The sequence below is a fragment of the Plectropomus leopardus genome, chromosome 15, assembly GCF_008729295.1.
Source record: "Plectropomus leopardus isolate mb chromosome 15, YSFRI_Pleo_2.0, whole genome shotgun sequence".
Lineage (NCBI taxonomy): Eukaryota > Metazoa > Chordata > Actinopteri > Perciformes > Serranidae > Plectropomus > Plectropomus leopardus.
In genome coordinates, this window is record NC_056477.1 from 6003596 (window position 1) to 6014030 (window position 10435).

At 41.8% G+C, this 10435-nt stretch overlaps 2 protein-coding genes across 3 annotated transcripts; both read right to left on the reverse strand.

Moving 5' to 3' along the window:
* Window positions 1–571: 571 nt before the first annotated feature.
* cgasa (cyclic GMP-AMP synthase a) lies at window positions 572–3214 on the reverse strand. Its single transcript, XM_042502745.1, has 5 exons — window positions 2298–3214; window positions 1945–2158; window positions 1488–1745; window positions 1251–1350; window positions 572–1135 (listed from the first exon to the last, which is right to left on the reverse strand). Exons 1-5 carry the CDS (start codon window positions 3123–3125, stop codon window positions 805–807), a joined length of 1731 nt encoding a protein of 576 aa, XP_042358679.1. The 5' UTR covers window positions 3126–3214; the 3' UTR covers window positions 572–804.
* Window positions 3215–3491: 277 nt separating this feature from the next.
* On the reverse strand, window positions 3492–9795 carry eef1a1a (eukaryotic translation elongation factor 1 alpha 1a). Of its 2 annotated transcripts, XM_042502746.1 has the most exons (8): window positions 9284–9795; window positions 7778–7961; window positions 7244–7423; window positions 6592–6888; window positions 5290–5440; window positions 4902–5158; window positions 4394–4628; window positions 3492–4261 (listed from the first exon to the last, which is right to left on the reverse strand). In XM_042502746.1, exons 2-8 carry the CDS (start codon window positions 7919–7921, stop codon window positions 4137–4139), a joined length of 1389 nt encoding a protein of 462 aa, XP_042358680.1. In that variant the 5' UTR covers window positions 7922–7961; window positions 9284–9795; the 3' UTR covers window positions 3492–4136. The 2 variants fall into 2 exon arrangements, with proteins under 2 accessions (XP_042358680.1, XP_042358682.1); XM_042502748.1 differs by lacking the exon at window positions 9284–9795 and having other exon boundaries at window positions 7778–8450.
* Window positions 9796–10435: the final 640 nt, after the last annotated feature.

The window sequence follows — 10435 nt, forward strand, 5'->3', positions numbered from 1 at the left end:
GGGTCATTTTTTGACTTTTTTGCCATACTATAGCCTTGCTTTTTGGGTCATTTTTTCAACATACCATATTATGGTGTTTTTGACTGTTTTTGCAACACCCTGTGCTATGGCATGTTTCTGCATGCTATTTAATGTGTTTTTCAGGTGTTTTCAGATGTTTTTGGAACCAGTCATTTTTTGATTTAAAAAAAAAATCAAAAAAGTCAAAAAATGACCCGTCCGAACGTGACGTTTGTGGGTCGGTTTGACAACATACTATACGATTTCGTGGCATTTTTTAGGACATACTGTTTTATGATAATTTGATGCCATTTTGGGTTGTTTTTGACGAGATGAGACTTTTTCATGTAATACTATAGTCTTACATTTTATGATATTTTTAAGGCAAAGTATACCACATCTTTTTAATGATATTTTCATGGTCAAATTTTCTTTCTTTTTTTTTTATTCTGGCCACATTGCACTATGACTTTATTTTATGATATTTCTATGCTATACTATACTATGATGTTTTTTATGCCTTTTTCATGTGTCCTTTTTTCTTTTTTCTTTGACATACACGTTCCAATAATAATGTAACAAGGTAAATAACATAGGTTAAAATGTGAAATATTTTATTAAAGAACAGTTTTAGATCAAAAATAAATTTGGTAAACAATTAAATTGGTACAAATAAACTGTGTTACATAAATGCCTCTTTGAATACATTAAATTACCCTGAGTTTTCTGGCAGTTTGTTTGTTTTTTTTCTATGGGGCTGGAATATCTATAAGCCAAACACTTCATGTTTGGTGTGAAGTTGTCCTATTGAAAAATAGGAAAGCCATTTTCACGTTGCTCTTTGAGACAATGAGCCAGACTTCTGCACTTGTTCTGGTTTAGATTGGAGAGCAGGTTCTGAGTTGGGATGAAGAAGTTGTGGAGTGCACCTTTTTCCAAATGGGCTTCAAAGTCCTTCAGGAGTAGCTCAAAACAGTGCCGCAGATCTGAAGTCTTCCAGTCACTGTCTTTAGTTCTAGAGCAGCAGGCATGTAAGAGCGTGGTCTTAGCGTGGTAGGAGCAGAACTTGTCAAATGAAGAGTCCTTTTCCTTCAGCAGACTAAGAAGGTGCTTTAGGAGCTTCAAACATTCCTTCCTGTATGTTATGTGAAAAGTACAGACATATCAATTCTTTGTACTTCTAGTTTCTATGTGAAAATCTATATAATTTTATACTTAAACTTCAGGAATAAGTCTGTTAAAATCTTTACCTGCAGCAGCGCTCTCCGGCTTTCTCACAGCATGTCTTCTCCGATCCATGATTCTTGAGTATTGCCTTCTCAACATGAGAGAATGAAATCCGCCAAACATCTGCGTGTTAATAGAGGAAAAAATACTCAGTGAGAGGGCAAACTTGATGCTTCGTTTTTTCTTGTCTTCATTTATGAAAACATTTGAAAGCCCCCCAACAATGTATATGTAACACGAAGAGAGGCAAAGTTTCTTACCCTTGGCGAGGACCCCGTCATCTTCCACTGTGCCACTGCCTTCATATTTAGGGACAAGATAATATGGCATTCGCTTGTATTCCTGCTTCACTTTCGCTCCCAGCCAGTGATCTATTTTAATGCCATCTTTGGTGAAAGGTGGCCAGCTTGATTTAACCACGATACTGAGAACAACATCCAGTGAAATGGTGATAGATTTTACTTTCGTGGTCAGCGTCACTGCAGGGCAGCCTTTTTTCTTTTTTGTCACCTCCCAGTCTGAAAGAAAAAAGAAGAAAAAATCTAAATGTTGTGTGTATGTCACTACACATTTCTTTTTGTGAATCTTTTTCACTAAACATTAGTTTGTCAATAGTGCATGATCTAGTTCAATTATAGAGAAGGGCATTTTGTTTCTGCTAGCCCATACTGCATTTATTTAACCCGACAATTACAAAGTGCTAATTTTGCTACTCACCTTTAAATTGCTTGACACACGTCTTCACCTCTTTTCTGAACTCCTTGAGCATTTCACTGGCGGATAAAATGTCATTCTCTTCAAAGACTTTCAGAGGGTTCTTGCCACGTTTTAACTGCACACTGTAGAAGGCTCCATCTTGTCGAAATGGATTAATGTTCACTCGGTCAACAGGCATGGCCAGCATGACATCAAATTCATCAGGATTGGAAATCTGTACACACAAAAACATCACAGTGTAATACAACACAAATTACACATTCTTGTTCTAGACATTGTACCAACAGTGGGTACATTTCTCTAATGTAAAAACCACGAACACTTTCCACAAGAGATGGACTAAAGTGACTCACCTTTAGATTTTCATAGTAACTCCCAGTATTTAGTGGCTCGTTTACTTCTTTAAAGCACTGAGTTTTCTCTTTCAAATGCCTAATAATATTTTTTACTATTTCATTGATGACTTGTGATGCATCTGATCTGTCGATCCTTTTAATCTTCAAATCTTCCAGAGTTGTGTGGAGGATCAAGTCCACTGCAGCTTTGTCTTCATGCCTGTCTGCCTTCTTGGTGTCCTTAAGTGCCCTTGGCTGCGTCCTCGTGGTCTCCCCTGGGATTTTTTCTGTTGCTTTAGCTTTGCCAGCACAGGTTTTTGCCATAGTAGTTTTTATAGAAACCTTCGTGGTGTCTTTTGGTGCATCTGGCTGCACCTTTGTCGTCTCCTCTGAAAGTTGTTCTGGAGATTTGGCCTTCCCACCACATTTTGCTGCTTTTAGAGCCTTTGGAGAATCCTTTGTAGTGTCCTTTGGTGTCTTTGGCTTTGTCTTTGTTATCTCCTCAGCAGTTTGGTTTGTCGTTTTGGCCTTATCAGCACAGGTTTTGGCTTTCCTGCCTTGCATAGGAGCCTTTGTGGCTTCTGTAGGTGTCCTTTGTTGCTTTATCTCCTCGGTGGGCTTGTCTTTTTGAATCTTTTGAATCGACAGCTTCTCCTCAGTGTGGCTTTTCTTTTTCTGTGCCCCTGGTTTCTGTTCCTTTGTGGTGCCATTTTGCTCCCCCTTTTTGACTTCCTTCCCCTGACATCCGGGCAAAGTTGCTTGATTCATTTCCGCTAGTTTAGTTTTACATTTGGCACCCTTAGTGTCTGGACTAGCTGCCTTACGTGGTCTTCCTCTGCCAGTCATGATGGTTCACTGAAAGGAATGAAACTGCTCTGTCAGGGTTAAGCTCAAAGAGTTTCCGGCAAGTCTATGAGAATACGCCCCTTAACGCGCCTTTTAAGGCATTCCGGTAAATAATGTGTTTTTCTGATTGTCTTACATTAAGTCAAAATCAAATTCCTATACCAATGGCTCCATCTTGTGGGCGAGAGTGTGTACTGTAAGAATGCCCAGATTTTGTTGGACATCTAGTATGGGAAAGTTCAAGGTATTTGTGATGACTTCTTTGTGGTGCACTCAGAAAAAAAACTGAAGACCACAGCTCAACATTTGGTTGAAACATGTTTAATGTTGCAAAAAGGCTCATGCCATCTTACAGTAAGGTGCAGTAGCTTATGCCAATTTAAGCTCCAGTGCAAGTGCAAAGTTAGCAAAACGCCAATCAAAGTGCTTTAAGAATCAAGAGGTGGTCGACTCAGAGTCCCTTGCAAAGGACAAAGTTGGACCTTTTGTTTTAAGTGCTTTTTAAAGCTTAAACACAACAAATCACTAAGTTCAACTAATCTACTACTCGGAAGAACATAGTTTTAACATCTCACCATGGGCTCCTACAGAGCACCATGTAGCTGCAAACAAACACTAAAAGCAAGACAACACGTACCATGTAAAGAGACCAGTACCTGCACTCCAGAGAGCTAGAGCGGTGATACATTGCAGTACCTCTAATTGTTCAATGTTATAATATCAACATCACAGAAAAGTATTGCCAAGAACCAAATCAACAGTGCACATTTAAAACTATCTGTCTGATATTACACTGTACGTTATGGTAATCTAATCACTGAAATGGAGTCAGGAGTGCCGCCTCAAGGATTTAAGATCTGAATGTTTTTCTTTCCTTCGAATGCTTTTGCGATGCATTGTGATGATTAACCAGTCTTTGATTATTAAGCTGAAGCAGCCAATTGTAGGATGGAGGTGTATGACCGATGTCCTGCCCTGGGAGACCTTGGGGTCGGCAGAGTAGCACAACATTCATTTGTTCCTCTGGGCCTTCTGGGCGGACTTAGTAACTTTACCAGTGGTGGAGACCTTCTTCTCCACACCCTTAATGACACCGACGGCCACAGTCTGCCGCATGTCACGCACCGCAAAACGACCTGGAAGGCGAAGAGCAGGAAAGATAATTATCTTCGGGAGTACTTTCATCTAGCTTGACTTGCCCTGGAATCATAAGACCTTTTATGGTTGTAAAACATGTTGGGAATTTCAAAAAATCCGGTTGAACTTACCAAGTGGTGGGTACTCGGAGAAGCTCTCCACACACATCGGCTTGCCAGGAATCATATCCACAATGGCAGCATCTCCAGACTTGAGGGATTTGGGGTTGTCCTCCAGCTTCTTGCCAGAGCGGCGGTCGATCTTTTCCTTGAGCTCTGCAAACTTGCAGGCGATGTGAGCAGTGTGACAGTCCAGCACAGGAGCATAGCCAGCACTGATCTGGCCCGGGTGATTCAGGATGATCACCTACGAAGCAAAGAAAGAACAGGAACGACCTATTAATAGAAAGATTATTGCCTTCATGTCAAAGAAGTTCACTACAAAGACTCAGACTGTTGGGTTGTTTGGTGATTATTGCTGTGGTCGTCTTGTTTCGACAAACTTGCAGTGTGACGATCCAAACTCAAAATAGATTTTCTAACAAATATTTCTCAAAACTACGAACAGTTCTCAGTTAAAAGAGCTGATTTGATCATGCTCGTGTTTAATTTCTAGGATTAGATCCTTTGCAAAGTCCACCTGAGCAGTGAAGTTGGCAGCTTCCTGCGGCGGGTCATTCTTGCTATCCCCCGCCACATTGCCACGGCGAATGTCCTTGACCGACACGTTCTTGACGTTGAAGCCCACGTTGTCGCCAGGGAGGGCCTCAGTCAGCGCCTCGTGGTGCATCTCCACAGACTTTACCTCAGTTGTCACATTGACAGGGGCAAAGGTTACCACCATGCCAGGCTTTAGCAGTCCGGTTTCGACGCGGCCTACAGGAACTGTTCCAATACCTGAGAGGATTTTCAGCAGAGAGAACATTAATCTAGTTCAGACCTACAGTAGATTGATTTGAATATTCTTGCTGACCAAGAGCTATGGTCGAGACTCTATTTCGTGACAATGCTCTCAGTGCGCTACATGCCTCCTATCTTGTAGACATCCTGCAGGGGCAGACGTAGAGGTTTGTCTGTTGGACGGGTCGGAGGCTGGATGGCATCCAAAGCCTCCAATAGTGTGGTCCCTGATGCATTGCCGTCTTTTCTATTGATCTTCCAACCCTTAAACCATGTCATCTGGGGACAGGATGATAATGTACTTTATTATACACATTACATAATTATTGTCAGTTAAGAGATTTTAAGATAATGATAATAGTAGAAGAGAACAACCAATTGGATTGTCATGTTTTACTGTCAGTGCATTTTTAGTGACTCATCATTACCAAAAAGCTCATTTTTGTAACAGAAGAAACTTTTTAAATAAAAAAGGACAAAATCTTACTCTTAAAAAGCACTTGCTCTTTGAGACCTGGAGTGGCATCACTTTTTTGTGCTGCTTTCTGATGCCCTCTACAAGTATTTAAACTTTTGAACCCTAATCAAATTGGTATTATTTCTTTCAAAAACATTGGGGGAAAAAGCCAATGAGCAACTTTGTAAAAAAGAAAAAAAAAAGTTCCACAAACTGCAGGAAATTTGTAGATTTAGGATAAAAAAAAAAAGGGCGGGGGAAAAAAAACAGTTGGGGGAAAAACTATATTTGTAATTCACATATTTACATATTTAAAATCACATGATAGAATTATAATTTTTTAAGCACTTTTTTCAAGTCTTGTTTGCCTTGGGTTTCTTTACTGTCTTTATCTTTATTTTTTCTATTTAGTTATTTATTTACAATTTTTATCAAATTTTCTTGTACTATTTTTTTCTACTTTCTAGCAAATTTTCTTTGGTTGCTCATTGCCTTTTTTTAAAAAAAATATTTAAGAAATCAAGCCAATTTCTCAGATTTCAAAAGGTTAAATACACTTAGATGTGTGCTGCTACAACTCCGCCTGTTCTGGTTTGACCAGTAGCTCATGGTTGCTAATGTTAGCAAACCTAAGCTAGATGTTGCTGTGCAACCAACATACAGAGTCAGTCTTCCGATATTATGGCTCTTTTCCATCTGTGCTGCTGCCACAGTGGTCCCTGTTGAACAATTGTTACATGGAGCTGCTTTAAATATGTAGCATGAGTGCACTTGTATGCCAGTTACAATGGAAAGGGTTACTCAAACTCTTTTTCTGGTTTAATTATTTCAGTCGGACTGACAGCAGCTGGTTAGCCTCTGAGCTACAGTTTACCATCCTTGGCACCAGCTATACAAATAAGTATTCAAATTCAAGGCTGCATACATCTAATTACTTGCAGCATTTGCATACTGGTCTATGCGCTCTACTCACATTGGGGCTGGGCTCCAGCATGTTGTCTCCATTCCAGCCTGAAATGGGCACAAAGGCAACGGTGTCCGGATTGTAGCCGATCTTCTTGATGTAGGTGCTCACTTCCTTCACGATTTCCTCGTAACGCTTCTGGCTGTAGTTCGGCTCGGTGGAGTCCATCTTGTTGATGCCCACGATGAGCTGCTTAACTCCCAGAGTGTAGGCCAGGAGGGCGTGCTCACGGGTCTGTCCGTTCTTGGAAATTCCAGCCTCGAACTCTCCCACGCCGGCCGCCACGATCAGCACAGCACAATCTGCCTAAAGATGCAGAAGACAAAACATTAGTGTTATTGGTGCAGCTTTGACCGATGAACTGAATTTCAGGATTCAGTTAATTGTGTTAATTGTGTAATTTTAGTCAAATAAGTCAAGATGTCCTACACAATTAAAAGTAACAAAATAGGCAAAACATTTCTTTGATATCAATTCTAGGATTGATTTCTCCAAATCTTTGGGTTATCGGGTGCTTTTAATAATGACTTTTCTAGAAATTTGTCAGATTATTTACAGAGGAACAAGTCCCTATTGGTGAGCAACTGCTCAAAGGACCCTACAACTGCAGCACACAGCATGTAAAGCACAGAACGGCTGAGCATCCTCTCGTGTTACAAACCTGGGAGGTCCCAGTGATCATGTTCTTGATGAAGTCCCTGTGACCAGGGGCATCGATGATGGTCACGTAGTACTTGCTGGTTTCAAACTTCCACAGCGAGATGTCGATGGTGATGCCACGCTCCCTTTCGGCCTTCAGCTTGTCCAGCACCCAGGCGTACTTGAACGACCCCTTCCCCATCTGAAAAACAAGTAATGGTGAATGGACTTTTCTAGTCGTTTGACCACTCAAAGTGTTGTCACACCACGTCTATTTATCAGTCTACTTGCTACCATACAAGGTGCCACCTGCTGCTCAGTTTTAAACATTCAGACACTGATGCAAATGGCCATCAGGAGCAATTTGGGGTTCAGAATCTTGCAGAAGGATACTTTGGATCAAACCACCATCTTTTCGATCAGCGGACGAACCTTTTTACCAGTAATAGATAGTAATTTGTGCATAGTTGGGATTTCATTTTATGGTCAAAGGGGTGACAGTTTCTGATCCCGGGAAAAGACATAAATTGATTCGAGGAGGCATTTTTCTCCTCACCTCAGCAGCTTCCTTCTCAAACTTCTCGATGGTCCTCTTGTCGATGCCCCCACACTTGTAGATGAGGTGGCCCGTGGTGGTGGACTTGCCAGAATCCACATGGCCGATCACAACAATGTTGATGTGGAGTTTCTCCTTTCCCATGGTGACTGGAGCTGGTAGAAGTCACGAGGCAGTCTGTCGGCTAAAACCAGTGTTATATTACAGTTAGTACAGTGCACAGGTGGCTCGCAGGGCAGGAAACAAGAACCTTTCATGCTCTAGTTCATGTGATTGACAGATTTGAGAGGGTTTTTTTGTGGGAGAAGAGAAGTTTTCTTTAAAGGTGGAAAAAAAACGAAAGTTTGTTACTGCTAGAGAGGCTGTGGCTGTGGTGTTTGGTAATTGAACACTGCCGGATTGAATGGGCTTTGCAAGATCACACAGCCGCAGATTGAGCAAATGCATTGCAGCGTGAGGGATAAAAACACTAGTAGAGAGCTAATGCGTCCCCAAGTGACTGGCGCAGGAAGAAATTGAAGTGCTGCAGACTGCCCGCTCAGTCCTGCATATGCGAAACTGAGGTTAATGACAATGACTTCCCTCGACTGGCAATGGATGTTTGCTTAAACAGAGTGTCTCAGAAGATTAGGAATGGTATCAATGGCAACTGAAACTGCGCCAAGTCACAAAACCCCCTCCGCCCCTCCTACTCCGTATTCGTCCATCCATCCACACCCCTGCTCTCCTCTTTCACATCCAGCCTGCTCTCCTGTCCTCGCTCCCTTGCTCTGCTGTACTCATAAAAACAAAGCTCTGATATTTCGCAGCACCGTCCTCTTTTCAGGACAACCTCATTCTAAGCCAGAATCCACCATTTTGTCCACTGATAGTGTAGCAGCCATTTCTCAGACACTGCAGTGCTCTGCACACAGGTTAATGCAGGGGAGTAAACATTAACTCTGCAGAGATGTTATGCTGATAACCTTGACTATCAGAATTGACACATGGATTGCAAAGTCTTCTAAATAATCCTTGTGGGGATTTATTTGATCCGAATCTGGTTTGCAGCAGGCAGAGAGGACACAGGCTTTAATACAACTGTAACATGAATCCCCACATGATCTTAGCCAGACAGGTGAACTCAGGGCTAAGACAGATAATATTTACATGCGCGCATTTAACTCATTCCTCTTGTGTAACGTCACAACTGCCGCAGTGCGCTTTAAAGTAAAAAAATACGATAAATCAGCAGAAAATGCGTGAAAATCAGCACATAAACTGCGTAACATTTAAAGTCTGAAGGATTTAAGGGAAATGTCAACCCTCCGCCATGTTTTATCATCTGCCCGCTCACTGACGCCTGGATGCGTATTAAGTACCAGCCGCCTGCCCTCTTTCCTGCATCACAACAATATTCCCAAAACACTGCCTGGAGACGCAGCAAAAGAAAACGCGCATTTATTTCCACGATAGCATCAAAAACAAACACCCCCGCCATGCATAATGTCGTGTACTGTGTCGTACCTGAGAGCTGGCCGGTGTCAGTTTGGGTGCAGGACCGGAGAAGCTGAGGAGAGACGCTGATCCGGTTATAGCGCACAGGACAGGCGGGGGGGAGTGTTGCGTAATTGCGCGCGCCCGTCGCTGCACAGCATCACAACGAGGGACCGGGGGACGTTACCGAGTTTATCAAAGGACACTGCTATCCGCCATGCATCCATTGTCGGACTTGACCCCGTATGGAGATGCTGTATTCTGTTTCCTCACAAAAAGCACAACAATACGAAACCTTAAATTTGTCTAATTTTACCGCGTAGACACTTAAAACGACGCATATAGTCAAAAAGGAGGCACATTTGGAAAAGAGACGAGAAACTGCGATTTGTTCTCAGTACATTTGTGTGCCCTTGTAAACCTTGTTTTTAAATTAATAATTTGTGGCTTTAAATGGAGGTTAACAAAGAGTAGACAGATGTAATTACCCTTAACCCTTTGCAACTTGAGCAAATTAGCGTGATTTCATTCAAAGACAAAGAAAAAGGCAATGAGGCTCTCAACAAGAAACCCAAAATAAGTAAAAGGTTAAAAGAAAATTATCCGAGAAATTGCAAAAATAGAAAGAAAACAGTTCACCTTTGACAACTTTCCTGCATTTTGCATGACATTTCTTGCCAAATTGCTGTTTGCCTTTTTTCTTTGTTTTCGAAAGAAATCAAACCAATTTGCTAATGTTTCAGGGGTATAAATGCTTGTAAAAAATGTCTGAATGCAGCACAATAAAACTGGTTTCAAAGGACTGAGAGGCGTGCTTTTGTTTGTTTGCAGGCTCATATCTGCAAGAACTGACGTTGTAGAAAATAATTCAAGTGGAAAATCGCACCATGAACTGCTGAGACAAATCTAATAACTGAAGCGGGTCAGTAGAGAGATACTAGATACCGTGACTGGAAAATTTTGTCTATATTTATCTGTGTTTCAGGGATGGTTTGGGCTGTGTGAGGTCAGTTGGGGAGCAAACGAAAGGAGCAGCATTTGTCACGCGCAGCAGGTGCAGCGCTCACCTTTCCAGACGCTCCCTAGTTGGATTAAACTTAACCCCGAATCCCTTGACTTCTCTGCAGTGCGTCTGTCTGCAGGTCTGTCTGCTAATTATCACAAGAGGCAAACACTAAGGAA

Excerpts from the sequence above, each read along its gene's own strand:
- cgasa (XM_042502745.1), bottom strand. The coding sequence starts at position 3,125 with ATGACTGGCAGAGGAAGACCACGTAAGGCAGCTAGTCCAGACACTAAG. Across the intron at positions 1,746-1,944 it reads GTGTGTCAAGCAATTTAAAG|ACTGGGAGGTGACAAAAAAG; the intron begins GTGAGTAGCAAA and ends TTTTTCTTTCAG. Across the intron at positions 1,136-1,250 it reads GCCGGAGAGCGCTGCTGCAG|GAAGGAATGTTTGAAGCTCC; the intron begins GTAAAGATTTTA and ends CATAACATACAG.
- eef1a1a (XM_042502746.1), bottom strand. The coding sequence starts at position 7,921 with ATGGGAAAGGAGAAACTCCACATCAACATTGTTGTGATCGGCCATGTG. Across the intron at positions 5,441-6,591 it reads TGCTGGAGCCCAGCCCCAAT|ATGACATGGTTTAAGGGTTG; the intron begins GTGAGTAGAGCG and ends TCCTGTCCCCAG. Across the intron at positions 5,159-5,289 it reads GGATGTCTACAAGATAGGAG|GTATTGGAACAGTTCCTGTA; the intron begins GCATGTAGCGCA and ends AAATCCTCTCAG.